Below are 15596 nucleotides of genomic sequence, written 5' to 3'. Positions count from 1 at the left end.
TGTATAAAAAATCTTCTTCTTATTTGATTTAATCATTGTAAATACGTAATGCCTAAAAAAATCATCGTACATGCTTTATTATTGATTTTCTATTTTTGATTATTGCAAAACTCCTAGTAATAATGATCTAAATTTTACTAATTGATTGAAACTTTACCTTCGTTTCTATTTTCAAGCTAACATCTATTTTTCATAAAAAAAAAGAAAAAAAAAACATCCACTTCAAGCAATAAACACAGACGATTTCTTACAAGTTACAGTTTTTTCTACCATTTTCATCACCATATTTTCTTACATTTTATATAAGGAAACCAGCAAAACTACTTAAATTAAACTAAATATGTATGCAAACGGTGAATGATAATAGGCATATATAAAAGCATATAGTTTCCTTTTTTTCATCAACTTATTTTTTTTCTGGGACAGAATCTGTCTATTTCGACTAAATTTAATGTTGACACAAAAATAACAAACTCAATTAAACCGGCGATAATTAATCTTTTTGGTAAGAAAAATCTGTCAATTAAATCAAGTGATGTATCACCATATTTTTTTCTGTTTTTTTACTAAGTCGATTCTATTTAATCACCAACCAGAACCACGAAACTTTAAAATGTGGTGTGATTCAAGACCTTTAAATATTTTATGTGTTTGTCCAAATCATTTATATTTTTGGAGCGAGGTAAATTTTGTGTTCTGAAAGCAACTTGAACCTGATTTTTTTCAAAGGACATATAAATTTTCGATTATTCGTACTATTATTGAAATTAAAATATATATATATATATATAATGTAAATAAAAAAATGTGTTGACAGAAAAAGAGAAGAAGAATATTAGAACAGTGGACGCCCATTGTTTTTGTTCTGGATCTGGCCCACGGTCTTGGGTAATCTACCCTTGCACATTTCCACTTTTATTCAGTTTTCATATCAGTTCATGCGTGGTTTCGCGACTTATCCTTATGAGTTTTAAAATGAAAACAATGTTTATTTACTAAAGTAATAGTAGAAGGCTGAAAGTTAAGACTTAAAATGAAGACCAAACTTCAGAAACTGAAACATTAAATAAGATTTATCAGAGAAAACACAATATGAGCTGCAATTGCGTGGTACACTGGTAGGCGACAAAACAGTATGAGACTTATTTCAGAGAAACATCTGAACCAGCAAATTTTATTTAGAAATGTGTAAAAAATATTATTATTATTATTATTGACCTAGATAATAATTTTTTTTCTAATTGGTAGATATAAGTTGGTTTAAGATCGTTCGATATATTTGAAGTTTTGGAAAAAACAGTTCTACGTGACCTAAATAATAATTGAACTCCAAGAAAGAAATTAAGCCTTCGATTGAACACAAAGATGGGTGAGTTGCTGAAGATTTTTGACTATTGGTTGAGAAAATGACACACACAAAATGGGTTTTGGGAAAACCCATAAAACAATATAAAAGGTTTGGTGACAACAACCGAGATATGTATGAGATAAGATTTAAAGTAAATATGTCGTGCCAAATATCAGAGACCACAATGTGGACCGAAGAAATCTTGAATAAATCGTTTTGGAGTCGTCATTTTAAACTTATTCTTCGTAGGAGGTATCCCTAATTCAGGCTTTAATCACCCTTTTACAAATTCACACTCACTACCAAAAATTGACGAAGCCGGATTTTACAAAAAAAAAAAAACTTTGGGATCAAACTGGCTGATTGAAATTTCATCCAGCGCGTGTAAGACCAGTTTGATCGGGCGATCCAAATTGGTCAAATGTGTTTTGTTTTCATAGATTTGGCGGCACTGATCTCTATAACAACACGGCTTAATCAGGCCAATTTATATGCACTAGTTTTTCATTGAAACAACTTTACCAAAAACCATATTGACTAGAACCCGACGAACCGGACTAATCTAAAAGCCTCCAACAAATGTTGTTTAGGATGCTGCTCTTGATATTAGAGCTGCACTATTTGACATTTTGAGTGGACGACTATTGTATTAGATATTGTCTAATGTCCACGAATATGGATGATTTAATTATCATCATGTTTCTGTGTATATATATATATATATATTTTTTTTTGACTTTTCTATCAGATTCAACATAAACTATCAAAATAATATTAACTAAAATCAAGAAAAATATTGATTGTATAAAGTGACTGAGAAATAAAGACTGACGTTCCATTTTATTTTATTGTTTTAAAACATAAATCATTATTAAATTTTTATTGTGGAATTTTTTAAAAGCCACAAGTTGTATTATTTTCTTATCAACTCACAAAAACAATTACAGAAAATAGAAAGAGATACTTGAGCAATGGCATTGGCAAATGGCAACCATGGGCCTGGGAGTGGGAACTACTAAAGCTGAAAACGACGTTGATATTGTTTTTATTTATCTTTACAAATTTTCCAGAAATTATTTCAAAACAAAACAATAATTGCATAAGAACATGACCCTTTTTGATCCTAAGTACGAAAATCCAAAATGAAAACTGTTATTAAGTCATATGTGAGATTATTTTATCTTTTTAGCTATATCAGAAACTTCTGAAATATGTTCCATGAAAATGATTTGTCCATGTTAATCTCTATTCAGGAAACTCGTATGATTTAGGTAGGGTAAATTGTGTCAAATGCTAATATCTGTGTCTATGCTACAATTTTAAGTTACGATCTTTTGTTTACTTTAAGAAACACGATATTACTAGTTTTTCTCAAAAAAATCTTATGCAAACAACATGCTTATATATTCATATATATATATATATATATATATAAGAAGTTAAGAGCGTATAATATAAACAACTATCTTGCTTAGAATATTACTGAACTTATTTTAAGGTATAATTGTACTAACAATAAAAAATTCTTTTAGCGTTTAAATAATAAAAGTGAATACAAGTGAAAAATGGATATGAAAATATATGTTTAGATCAAATTTTGACAAATATTATTTCTCATGACATCAGGATATTACTCTTGTCACAAAGAAATGACATCAGGATGTTTGGGGGTAATACCAAGTATTAACTAATCAGATCGTAGTACATAAACATCAAACCCGCATGGAATGACGGCCCTTTAACACACACACAAACCCCCCCCCCCCCCCCGCTTGGGATGATCTTATTAAGTTGTATAAATTTGACATATAAAGTATTTTTTGGAATTCTAAAATAATGGTGTACTCTTCTTCTTTTTCTTCTTCGTTTTTATATTATTATAGTAATTTGAGGGAACAATGCATAAAAGTGGTCATTTACGAGAATTTGTGTAAGAGTCACACGATCAATATACAGAAGGAAAAAATAATATTTCACTACGAAGGATTTTTGTTGCTAAGATTTTTTTTTTTTTTTTTTGAAGATTGGGTGACTCTTAAAAATTTTAAAGCAATATGGTGTGGACATGTAGATCTAAGCACCTCCAATGGTGTATCATGAAGGGTTTATAGGCTGGGTTCATCCATTATTTGGATTTAAAAAAAATCAAAAAACTCATTTTCTTGATGAACTAGTTTTTAGGGAAGAATTTTTAGAACCCAATTTTGATGGGGTTCATCAACGACGTGCAGTTTTCTATTGGTAAATTTTTTTTTTTCTGCAACAATCTTTCTCTTCCCCCGAAATAGTGAACCTCTGGAGAGAATCACTATTGAAGAAGAAAATTTGATGAGTTCTAAATTTTTCATTCTTCAAAATTAAATAAATAAAAAATTAGAGATGAACCCATAAAGAATTCACCATTGAGGGTGTTCTAAAAGCTTCCGTATCATTTAAACTAACAATTATTATTGGACCATCGTTCATCTTTGATAGAATGATATGTAGGCAAAATGGTCACACATCTCAATCACATTAGTACTGCCAATCACATCCCTGATCCCACAAAAGACTTCGTATGCTGATATTGTAATTATTCCTCTTCCTTTTCCGTTTTGGATAATATCACAACTTTTCAAAATGTTCTTGGGGTTTTGTATCTTTTATTTTATTTGATGCGATCATAAACGAGTCCAGCCCACTATTCTCTGTATCCAACTTTTTCTTCCATTCATTTGCTAGTTTAGAGAAAGAAGAATATGTCATTGTGCTTATAAATTATCATATTAACTAGCTAGAGTTACTAGGTTCCAAAAAAAAAAACTAGCTAGCTAGAGTTACTAGATCCAAAGTGATCATGATAATAGTATTGAGAAACGTCTAATTTTGTCAGTTGATTCTATATATCATTTACCAATCGATTTATTTGTTTATCTTTACTCGTACGATATTAGAATTTAATTTTTATTTATTTATTTATTTTCCACAGTGAAACATACTGTATATATCTGTTGCGAAATCTTAATAGCAAAAAAAAAAAAAAAAAAAAACCTCAAAAAAATATTTTGGCATGAAAAGTAGAGAGAGTACTGGACCGTCATTATGTGAATTAATTGTTCAAGCCCGTCGTTGAACTACCCAAATCAAAATAAAATACAAAGGGCTTCTTTCTAACTTTATAGCCCACACATCATATTCGGGCTAACCCGTTTCGACCCGCCGTCTACAATCAATCCCCAAAAGCCACGCGATAATCGGTCACCTCTACGTGGAATTGATCGGGGATCTGTGGATCATGGCGACGGAGAAACGGGAGGAAAAGGAGGAGGCGAAAACCGATGATGGATCTCCTAAAATCAAACCGAGACCGATTGTTCAGCTGGGAATTTTTCTCATCAGTCACAGTCCCGTGTTCAGGTGAGTCTTTACGCCATCATTTCTCTTCTTCCTTTTTTTTCTATGTTTTGACTCTTTCCCTGTTGGTTCACTGATGCTCTGATCGTGTTCCAGTGTGGTTTTCTCTGTCGCTGGGGTTATGGCGCTGCTGCTTTTACCGCTACTTGCAAAGAACACTTACATCTCCGAGAATGCTCTAATGCCAGGTTTTTGCGTACCTAAGAATGCGATGAAAGTTCACATTTCGATTCAAGTCTCGTTGTTAACTTACATTCTTTGGATTATGAGTGTTGATGTTGAATCATGTGAGTCTATGGCTTGCCAACTTCGAATGCTATGTTATTAGGTGGTTTACATTTTCTTTTTTGACTCTATTCTTCAGGATCTGCAAGGTCGATGCTCTCTCATCGGGATGTTTCTGATGGAAGCAAACTGGTGAAGGACATCAAGAATTTTAGGCTGAATCATGAAGGCCAGGGTGTGTATGTCTTTTCTCCATTATAATTCTTTCTTCAAGTTACGAAGTCCCAACCGTGCAGACTCCGTTTCTTTTCTGCAAGTACATTTTATTTTCAAGATTTACCAGTTGACATTCTCATGCATCTTCCATAGACCAAGTAACTTAATGATTCTCCATTTGTGTGATTTTTTTCCCCTAGTGAAGTCCAGAGGCTCATTGGAAAATACATGTCAGAAATGGGTGCTGAAGTTTCTTATCAAAAGTTCCATCCTGAAGGGAATCAATTTCACCCCCTGCACTTCTTCTCTGGTCCTGCTTCATATACATTGCTGGAAAATGTCAGCTGTGCTTCTTATGGGGTCAATGTTGCTGGGATTATAAGAGCCCCTCGTGGTGATGGAAAAGAGTCTATTGTGCTGGTCACTCCCTTTGATTCTATAAATGGTGGTGATCATGAGGCTTTGTCTTTAGGCATTGCCAGCTCTCTATTCTCCTTGCTCGCTAGAGTTACCTGGCTTTCCAAAGACATAATATGGCTTGTTGCTGATTCTCGTTATGGAGACTATAGACCTGTTGCTGCATGGTTAAATGAATACCACACACCTTCATTTCAAGTCTCAGATTTGTCGAAGTGTGACGAGCTTAATATACCTGACAGCTTTAGACGGGCTGGAACAATGGCTGCTGCTTTGGTTGTGAAGGTTGATGGTAGAAGTGAAAGGTTCGAGGACACACTAAGTATCTATGCGGAGGCATCTAATGGGCAGATGCCAAATCTCGACCTCATCAATGTTGTAAATTACTTAGCGGTGCACAGGCAGGGTTTTTATGTTAAAGTGGAGAAGGTTGTTTCTTTACTTTCCTCTAGTTGGCTAAAGATTGTTGGGGAAAGATTTGAAGCTGTTGGAAAAGTGGCTCATACATTAAATCCCGACTGGAATTTCGGTATCCCAGCGGCAGATTATCTTGAAGGCAGTGCTACCCTTGCAAGCTCACTCTATTCCCAGGTGAAGTGTATAGTTTTTTCTGTCCTAATTAAACTCTTCTGGTTGCAGTCACACTGATACATTGTAACAAGGTTAAATCTTGAAGGCTGACAAATGTTTCATTTTTTCTTTTTCTCATCAGGCCCTTGGTATCCCAACTGGCCCTCATGGAGCTTTCCGCGATTATCAAGTTGATGCAATCACTTTGAAAGTTTCACCTAGATTCCATCCTGACAGTAAGGCAAGGCAACACGATTTCTTTCTGCGAGGTGCCCAGTGAGTTTTCTTCTTTATATTTTCCTTCTTTTTATCCCGTATACCTACCTCTGCTAGTTTATGTGAATTTTGTAATGTTAAAAGAACTACAATAAATCATTGATGCAGTATAATTTAAGCATTGTAAACTCTGTATGAGTGTTAGATGATAGCTTTGTGCTTGCTCTTTTTAAACGCAGGTTACTTGAAGGAACTATAAGATCAGTGAACAACCTCCTTGAGAAGTTCCATCAATCGTTTTTCCTGTACCTTCTAACTTCCCCAAGCAAATTTATCTCTGTAGGAGTCTACATGATCGCCTTTGCCCTTCTTGTAGCCCCTCTTCCGATGGTCGCAGCCTCTTTATACATTGATGGCTGTAACGCTCTTACCAAATCCACTCATAATCCCGCCAAAAACCTCAAGTCATGGAAATGGCTAGACGCTGCCAAACAGGTGTTTGCTTTGCACTTGTTAGGTTTCATCGTCACGCTGCTTCCTTATTTCATCTGTCAAATACCGGGCCAACATTCTCCAACAAACCGCTCCATCATGTGGGCTTCTACATCTTCGTCTCTTCTCCTTATAACATTTGTCACAATCCCGGGCTGCTCTCCGTTCTCCTCTCGGCTCCATGGAACCAACTGGGCGGTCTTGAAATCAATAACTATCTCAGCTGCTTTCATCGGTCTATGCCTCATGTCCATAATCAATTTCGCCACGGCAGAGATTGGAGCGTTGCTACTAGTGCCAATGTGTCTAATGGTTCGTCCTATAAAACCCGATTTAAGATCCAGACGCGTGAAGAGCCTTTTGTGTGCGTTGTGCAGCATGATATTGGTGACCATCGGGTTCCCAGTCATGTTTTTCGCAATCTCTAAGGGATTGATAGGAGAAGGGCTCGTGGGGTTGAGCCTTGGAGGAGAGTTTTGGACATGGTTAGAGTCGCTGTGGGCATGGAAGAGCGCGACATATCTATACATAGGTATGGTTCATCTTCCTTGCTGGCTCCTTTGCCTCTGCATATTGTTTCATCCTTGTTAAATCTTCTTTTGCGTATCCATGTCCAAGATTCAGTTTTCCCCTTTACTTCGGCGAAAGTTACCTACACTCTAAGATTTTGTTATGTTTTGTATTTGTCACTTGCTAATTAGTTAAGAAGTCTGATGTATCTTTAGAAAACTGAGGTCATGAATGAATGCAGTGTTAAGCATTGGCTTTTTGGTTTTTAAACATCATGAACTATTTTTCAAAAAAAAACACAATACACTATTTACTTCATCCAACAATCATGTTTTGTAAATTTGTTGTTCTGTTGAAAGAAAAAAGATACCATGTTTTGAAGCTATGCTCTGAAGCTGAAGCTATTAGCGTTAGTTGCTTATATAAAGTATCCATTGATGTCATTAGTACATGATTCATACAGACAAAGAGAGCAAAATTGAGAATATCTACGAGTTAATTACATATGATAGTTTACTATAAAGCTTCTGGTTGCAATGAAACTAAGACAGAGGGTGTTCTCTGCCCAAACCCCATCATGGAATTACCCAAATCGAAATCCAATACAAAACCTTCTAATTGTAGCCCACCCATTGTAATCGGGCTGACCCGATTTGGACCGCCGTCTACAATTCCCAAGCATCGGACGCCACTACCAACATCCACCATTAAATTCCTCCCCTGAATCCTCCACCTCACCATCTCGCTCTGCAACGTTAGATCCACCGCCGGGAAATCTACTTCACTCGTGAAACAGAGCCCGAACGGTGCTACGGGAGCCACCAGTGTAGCGTTAGTGGCGGCTTTGGTGAAAGCTTCCGCGAACACCGCGTAGATCGAGCTCTCAAGCATCGTGTAAAGGACCACCGTGCTTAGTACCGCCGCTAACGGACCACCGTCCACGGAGAGCTTTTTCCCGTTGACTCTGATTGATCTCACGTTAATAACGTAATTGCCACTCGAGCCGGTTAACACAGGCGTGTAGATCAGCGATTTAGACACGCTCGAACCGAAAACCTCCTCCACCGATCTCGTTGACACGACGCCGTCCGACGGCGACAGGTGAATCGTTAAACGACGCCGTTCCTTGGTTTCCGCGGCGAGTTGTGAGGGGAGAGAGATCTGGGCCCTTCCAAGGCCCATTACTCCTTGAGCCCCACTAGCGAGCCCACGTAACAGCCACGGAGGAGCACAAGCGAACAGCAGATCAACGGTTCCCGGAGAAGAAACAGATCCAAATGACACGACGTCTCTGGCGAGCTCTCCCCTTGCCGCAATCTCGACGACGTCGTTTTTCACAAGCAAATCGCAATCGGCGGGATGGTCTCCACGCGATGATACTCGGTCATTGCCAACCTTGGCCTTGAAGCAGCCGCTAGAGCTCCCGGAGATCAGACTCCGAGACGAGGAAATATGTCCAGATGAACAATCGAACCATAGAAGGGGACCGGAGAGATCCAATACGAGCTTGACGGGCTCCGACGAGTCTCCGAGACGAATTTGTGCGACGTATTGACCGGTTGGTATGTCTCGAATGACGGGGAAAACGACTCCGTTAAGCGAATGAGAGATCTGAGATTCGGAAATGAATAGAACGGAGAGGAAGGAGAAGACGAAGAGATTCAGATAAGAAGAAGAAGCCATTGGAACTTGGAAGTGTGACTGATTGGGGGAGGAAATGGATCTGGACGGTTTTAAAGGAATTTTAGGTTCTTCTGGTTTTGGATAAGTTGAGAGACGCGGTGGGCCGACGCTGGTTTAGACTTTAGAGTAGTGAATGTGAATCGATAAGGATTGGTTAGTTTTAAGGTAATTGCTGAGTAGACTGCGTGTCGTTTTGCGAATTTTTTGTGGGGACTTTTTCTTTTTTGTTTTTTATTGGGTCAATGTTTATCCATTTACTAAAGAAAAAGGAGACGCTTAAGGGATTTTGGCACGTGCGAGGGAATTTTATAATTCATATTTTCTTCTCTTTTGGGAATATCCGTAATGGTCTATAGTTTATGCCCAACTACGCTAGTTGGGGTTGTTGATTCTTTAGTTATTTTTTTCACGTGGCAATTCGTTATTTTTAAGTGTACATAAATCATATGCATAACAGGAAAGAAAATGTGGGTTTTATGAATACAGAGATTGGGCTCATTTATAACTGACTGGGCATCATGTTAAATATAAATGGCGATATGACCCAATAATTGGGATGCAAATTGTGTATCGTCCATCATTCATCGACACTTGGCAGGGAGATGATAATCTTGAATTGGTCAAATCTAATTAACAGAAAGCACAGAGATTAGCAACATATTATATGTTATTCGATGGTGGATGAGTAAACTTCCCTCTTGCTCACTTGATCAAGTCAAAAGGGAAAGAAATCACTCGGCAGATTTGTTAGCTAGGAAAGCTTTGGAGAATGATTCTTCGTACTCTGTTTTTGACTTTCCCCCAATTTGGTTTGTAAACAGTTTTTATTTCCCTTTCACAATTTAATAAAATCATAGAATTAAAAAAAAAAATCATCAACACTCTCCACAAAATTACATGGACTTTATCAGTGCTTCCCTTTAGTGGGAAAAGGCAATGGCAATGGTTTTGATTTCTAGGCCACACTTTTGGTAACAAAGTTTACTTAAGTTGGTCAAAGGTTCAAAGGTTTTGCTGGTTGGTTTTCTATAAGACTTTTTGTTCATAATCATAAAACAATTCCTTATTACTAAAATATCCATTAGTATTGTAAAATGAAAAACAAATGTAATAATTCGATTCTGTTATGTGCTTGCAACTTGTAAGAAATCGATTTATCTCTTGCAACATTTGTCTCTGTCCAGAAATAAAGAAAATACAAAAATAGAAAGCTTTTAAAAGAAATCTACCAAAGGTCAAGCTTTCCATGAAAGCTACCAAGCAAGTACCACATAAACCAAAAATATAGTACTTGAATACTATAAATAGACCATGTACTTCATTATGGCAAGTGGCAACCATATCATTTCCCAAATCAAAATAGTAAATTTATACAACAATGCCTTCTTTGATCATTATGTTCCCGCTCTTTATCATCTTAACCCTACAAACTTCCCTCACCGCCGGCGTTAAAAACCCAAACCCACCGGTTTTTCTACTTCCGTTGATCAAAGACAAAGCCACGAGCCTCTACTACACAAACCTCAACCTCGGAAACAACAATCAATCTCCTCTCACTCACAGCCTCGCCGTAGATATCGGCGGTGGCTCATCCGTTCTCCTCCGCTGCAACACTGCCGCTAAATCCACCACTTACCTCCCAATCGGCTGCAACTCAGCTAGATGCAAACAAGCCAAGCCCGACTTGCTCTGTTTCAACAAGACCAACACTTGCGGCAAATACGTCTCCACTTCCTTCACCGAGCATCCACTCAACACACTTCTCGGTCTTGACTCCGTCTCTCTTCTCACCCTGAAACCCAACGGCGTCACTAACACCGTCCACTCTTCGCTGACTTTAGCTTGCACCAACGACGCTAACGCATTAAAGCTCATGCCGGAAGTTGTCAACGGAACCATCGGTCTTGGCAAGTCTTCAATCTCGCTCCTTTCCCAGTTGGCGTCGATGCACAGAATCCGGCGAAATTTTGCTCTCTGTTTACCCTCTAAACCGGCCGGTTTAGGAAGTCTTCACATTGGAGGAGGCTCTGTTTACACTAACGATGTCTCGAAGAGCTTAGCCTCGACGCCTCTGATCGTTGACGGTAAGTCCGGTGAGTACTTCATTGACGTGAATTCCATCGAAATCGCTGGAAAGATCATTCCTTTAGATAAGAAAAGCCGTGGAAACGCTATGATCTGTACTCTGGCTCCTTACACCGTCTTGCAGACTTCTATTTACAAGGCTCTGGTTAGGGAAGTTGTGAGGGAAACTAAGATGTTGAGAGCCGCAAAGGTGAAGCCTTTCGAGGCATGTTTCAGCTCCAAAGGGATGAGACTTGCGGCGTCGGTTCCGGTGATTGATTTGGTGGTGAACGGCGGAGCTAAGTGGAGGATCAATCCGTGGAATTCGATGGTGAAGATGAAGGGAGATGTGGTTTGTTTAGGGTTTTTGGATGGAGGTGTGAATATGAAGACGACGGAGATGGTGATCGGAGGTTTTCAAATGGAAGATCATGTTGTGGAGTTCGATCTCGAATCTAGCAAGTTCTCTTTTTCATCTTCGCTTTTGCTTCACAATACCTCTTGTAGCCATAAGTAATATACTATATTTCTCTAATTACATTTTTGGGGATTCGATTAATGGTATAAAACGATAAAAACCAAATAGCAGGGAAAAGATAACAGTAGGATCATTAAAAATGATAATATACAGTTTTTGGATCGATAGTCTTTTTCACTTTTGTGATGAGTACTATTATCAAAACAATATACATTTTACTGTAACTTAACGGTTAAAAGTTACTAATAAGGCAATTATCGATTGTTAGAGAGTAAAGAATATCCTCAAGAAAATAAGATGAACAACCAAAAAAAAAAAAGGAGTATAGAGGTAGGGAATTTTGATATCATTTTGTGAGTACTTCCAAGAAATTGAGAAATAGAAAATACCCACGCGGAATCCCAAATGCCCATATGCAGCATCATACATTCATCACGTGGCCATCACGACTCACACGTGAATGTCGTTGAATGTCACATAATTAGTCTAACACACGATTTACATGCAAAAAAGCGCCTACCTGCAGTGAATGGTTGGTTTATGTGAACTAAGACTACCTTGAAATTTGTATTTAAGGACGTACTAGTTTTTTTTTTTTTTTTATTAAAGGACGTACTAGCTAGTTAGTTGTATTGATAGTCTAGGGTAACTGTTTAGCATATAGTATTTACATCATCATCGCACAATATACAATATAAAGAAAATGCGACACATAATTAAGTGCATACAGGCGGATACAACTCAACTGGTGTACAGATAAAGTAATAGGACTGTATCATGTCGAGTTTAGTTTGGGAAAATCAATTTAAAATTAATGCTCCGGCTTCTGGTGTGATTAATGAGATATACAGAGCTGTGAATATGAAGACGACGGAGATTGTGATCTTTCGTGATAACGTGACTACTTGAGCAGCGCTCGTTATGGATCTTGCTCCCGGTCCCGGATTTCAACCGCATATGTTACTTAATTCACTTACTACAGAATGTACTAAAAAACTGGTTTATTAATATTTTGTCACGTGTTATTTACTCAATTTTATACTTATATATTTTCGTAGATATATCTACGCGATATTATTCAACTATAGAAAATAGTCAACTTGAACCTCAACAACAATTCAATTTGCTATAAATAAATTATTCATATATATGATATATCTCTAGTAGTCTACCTGATCATCACCAATTGATCTCTTTTTGGGAAAGAGGGAAAGAAAAAGGAAAGAAAGATGCAAGGCCTGACGCGTCACTTGGTCTTCCTCTCCATTTTCGCAGCCGTAACTCTGAAACTAAAAGCCCAATACCTTCTTCCCATCAACAAACACCAACCCACCAAACAATTCTACACCACTTTAAACATCGGATCCTCCCCAAAATCACCGATCAACCTCGTCCTCGACCTAGAAACAAACCTCTCGTGGCTAAACTGCCGCAAAATCAAATCTTTATCCACTTACCGCCGCGTCGGCTGCAACACCTCCCTCTGCAACTCACTCCCCAATGGTCACTGCCAAGAAAACACATGTTACAACAGCCAACCTAACCCTCTCAACAGAATCCCACTCATCGCTCGCTTAGGCCAAGACAGAGCCTCCTTCACAACCACCGACGGCAACAAAACCTCCGTCCGTAACTTCACATTCCTCTGCGCCGGCCAGAAAGACCTCCGAGGCTTTTCTCCTCCGGCCGCCGGAGTTCTTGGTCTCTCTCCCGGAGCATTGTCGTTCCCGAAGCAAGTGACCTCAGCGTTTAATGTCATCCCAAAGTTTGCTCTATGCTTGCCTTCTTCTTCCACTGGCCCCGGCCACTTGTACGTCGGGACCGGTCCTTACTTCAACGATCGTCTTTCGAATATTCCGATGACCTTCACGCCGTTTACGATCACAGAATCTGGAAAGTATCTCATCAGCGTCAAAGCTATCTACGTTGATGGATTCGGCTTGTCGTTGGATCGCGAGTTGCTTGTTCCAGGTGCCAAACTCAGCACGGTTGTTCCTTACACAACACTCCAATCTGATGTCTACACTGCTCTTGCTAAATCATTTACACTCAAAGCAGAGGTATTAACTAAAAACAAAAACAAAAAAAAATCCTTATATTTTGTACTTTATGTTAAATTTTAATTTGATTGAATAATTTTTACATTTAACGTATTTTGTTTTGATTGATCAATTTAATAAAAGTCATTTCTTTTCTTTAATTAACTAAAATAATGTTTTTCACCGAGTGCAGGCTATGGGACTATATAAGGTATCAACGGTCGCACCGTTCAAAGACTGTTTCGATGTAGGAGCCACCGAGAGGGAAAGGAAGGGGCCGAACGTGCCGGTGATAGAGATTGGACTGCCGGGGAGGATACGGGAGGTGAGATGGAGTTTTCACGGGGCTAATACGGTGGTTAGGGTTTTGGAGACCGTCGTATGTTTGGCTTTCATTGACGGAGGAAAGAGACCAAATGACCTGATGGTGATAGGGACACATCAGCTCCAAGATTACTTGGTGGAGTTGGATTTTAGTAGGACGGTTTTAGCCTTTAGTGACTCACTCTTGCTCCACAATACTAGCTGCTCTTCTTAGCCTTCCCAGAAGTAGAAGTGGAAATTGAATCACAACCACAAGCTTCTGAATTTTCTTTCCTTATGTACCGCTTGTTTTTTTGCCGTGTTCTCTTAATAACAAATATTTGAAATGAAGGTTTTGGTTAGCGGGTTATTAGGAAATCGAATTCGAATTTTCACCAACTATATCAGACTTTCACTATTGACTCTTTACCTGGTTATAATTTAAATAAACAGCATATCCAATTTTCTGAATATTTCAAACATTAATTTAGTTTGAGTTTCTTTTTAAGACAAAGAAAGACACTATAATATAATTTGGTGAACTTTTTTTTTTGTCGGGTTAGCTCATTTTGGGTAATGTAAACTTACCAATCCTCATCGTTTTAGAGTCTTAAAATTTAAAAATTAAAACTAAATATATTAACCTTTGAAACACGGTACTATCATAGTATCATCCATAATTATGGCACGTGGTCCATAGATCATCTCATGGCAAAACACATGCTTGCAAATTGCAACCACTTACCGACGATGACAAGGATCACACGTGGATATTAATTTTTAATTATTAATTTTTCCCATTTTTAGCAATTTACACGTTCGTGTCTGATGATTATAAAACAAAATTTCAGGATTCAAAAGCAGCAAGTGGCAATAGTCAAAGAGTCTGAACGGGAATCACGTCCACAGAAGTTAATGTTCCAGACACACTTGTCGGTTGTCACAGTTATGATGCCGTTTCCGTTCCCAACAGCTCACAATAGATTAACCTCAGTTTAATTCGTTGATCGAGATTGTGAGAGATGATTTGTGTTTTTAAGCGTAAAATAGAAAGATTATAAGATATCCACCAGTAAAAACTCGGAATCTTCAATACGTACCAGATTTGAGTAAGAGACACTATGGATAAAAACTCTACTCAAAGTCAAAGGAACCAAGTATCATACACTTCTTGACAATCACCCCTCTAGACTTTTCTGATCTTGATTGAATCTGTCTGCTTTCACTTTGGTTGTATGAAGGTATGTGATCTTTTCCCTTTCAATTTTCCATCTCTTTTGTTTGTTTTTTTTTTTTGTTAGTCTTATTGAGTTTAGAGTTTAGATCAACGACAACGAACTAATCAGTATATATATTCTCCAAATTTCTGATATGATCAAGAGTGTACTATGAAAATTATTTTAAAATCATATGAACAAAAACAACCAATAACAAGTGATCTTTTTTTAATTCCCTTAAGAATCGAGACAATAATTCAAAATATAGCTGAAAAAGAATCAAAAGAGAAGGCGTGAACTTGCCGACGTATTATACAACGTAAACCTAACTTCGCAAACGTTACTTGTAACCAAATTACCAAAACATATTCTTCTGATCTGTTTTTAGCTTTTTTTATTCCCAAGATAGACGAGGATCGGTCCTC

General features: G+C 37.8%; 4 protein-coding genes across 8 annotated transcripts; 3 read left to right on the top strand and 1 right to left on the bottom strand.

Moving 5' to 3' along the window:
• Positions 1 to 4356: 4356 nt before the first annotated feature.
• On the top strand, positions 4357 to 7657 carry LOC18018934 (glycosylphosphatidylinositol anchor attachment 1 protein). Of its 5 annotated transcripts, none has more exons than XM_024156308.1 (6): positions 4357 to 4744; positions 4838 to 4929; positions 5106 to 5201; positions 5388 to 6190; positions 6312 to 6445; positions 6625 to 7657. In XM_024156308.1, exons 1-6 carry the CDS (start codon positions 4623 to 4625, stop codon positions 7466 to 7468), a joined length of 2091 nt encoding a protein of 696 aa, XP_024012076.1. In that variant the 5' UTR covers positions 4357 to 4622; the 3' UTR covers positions 7469 to 7657. The 5 variants fall into 5 exon arrangements, with proteins under 5 accessions (XP_024012076.1, XP_006400470.1, XP_024012077.1 ...); XM_006400407.2 differs by having other exon boundaries at positions 5106 to 5205; positions 5383 to 6190; XM_024156309.1 differs by lacking the exon at positions 4357 to 4744 and having other exon boundaries at positions 5383 to 6190.
• A 140-nt stretch (positions 7658 to 7797) lies between these two features.
• LOC18018933 (basic 7S globulin) lies at positions 7798 to 9181 on the bottom strand. The gene has a single exon (XM_006400406.2). The coding sequence runs from the start codon at positions 9068 to 9070 to the stop codon at positions 7904 to 7906; it is 1167 nt and encodes a 388-aa protein (XP_006400469.1). The 5' UTR covers positions 9071 to 9181; the 3' UTR covers positions 7798 to 7903.
• Positions 9182 to 10448: 1267 nt separating this feature from the next.
• Positions 10449 to 11651, top strand: LOC18018932 (basic 7S globulin). Its single transcript, XM_006400405.1, has one exon. The coding sequence runs from the start codon at positions 10449 to 10451 to the stop codon at positions 11649 to 11651; it is 1203 nt and encodes a 400-aa protein (XP_006400468.1).
• Positions 11652 to 12798: 1147 nt separating this feature from the next.
• Positions 12799 to 14305, top strand: LOC18018931 (basic 7S globulin 2). The gene is made up of 2 exons (XM_006400404.2): positions 12799 to 13672; positions 13845 to 14305. The coding sequence occupies exons 1-2, from the start codon at positions 12842 to 12844 to the stop codon at positions 14187 to 14189; spliced, it is 1176 nt and encodes a 391-aa protein (XP_006400467.1). The 5' UTR covers positions 12799 to 12841; the 3' UTR covers positions 14190 to 14305.
• Positions 14306 to 15596: the final 1291 nt, after the last annotated feature.

This window comes from Eutrema salsugineum, unplaced genomic scaffold (genome assembly GCF_000478725.1).
Source record: "Eutrema salsugineum unplaced genomic scaffold, Eutsalg1_0 scaffold_2, whole genome shotgun sequence".
NCBI classification, from domain to species: Eukaryota; Viridiplantae; Streptophyta; class Magnoliopsida; order Brassicales; family Brassicaceae; genus Eutrema; species Eutrema salsugineum.
This window is presented reverse-complemented; position numbering and strand designations above follow the sequence as displayed.

Bases quoted from the DNA above. Each gene is read 5' to 3' on its own strand.
- LOC18018933 (XM_006400406.2), bottom strand. From the start codon at position 9,070: ATGGCTTCTTCTTCTTATCTGAATCTCTTCGTCTTCTCCTTCCTCTCC.
- LOC18018932 (XM_006400405.1), top strand. From the start codon at position 10,449: ATGCCTTCTTTGATCATTATGTTCCCGCTCTTTATCATCTTAACCCTA.
- LOC18018931 (XM_006400404.2), top strand. From the start codon at position 12,842: ATGCAAGGCCTGACGCGTCACTTGGTCTTCCTCTCCATTTTCGCAGCC. The intron at 13,673-13,844 runs GTATTAACTAAA...CACCGAGTGCAG, and splicing joins CATTTACACTCAAAGCAGAG to GCTATGGGACTATATAAGGT.
- LOC18018934 (XM_006400407.2), top strand. From the start codon at position 4,623: ATGGCGACGGAGAAACGGGAGGAAAAGGAGGAGGCGAAAACCGATGAT. The intron at 5,206-5,382 runs GTATGTCTTTTC...TTTTTCCCCTAG, and splicing joins AATCATGAAGGCCAGGGTGT to TGAAGTCCAGAGGCTCATTG. The intron at 6,191-6,311 runs GTGAAGTGTATA...TTTTCTCATCAG, and splicing joins CAAGCTCACTCTATTCCCAG to GCCCTTGGTATCCCAACTGG.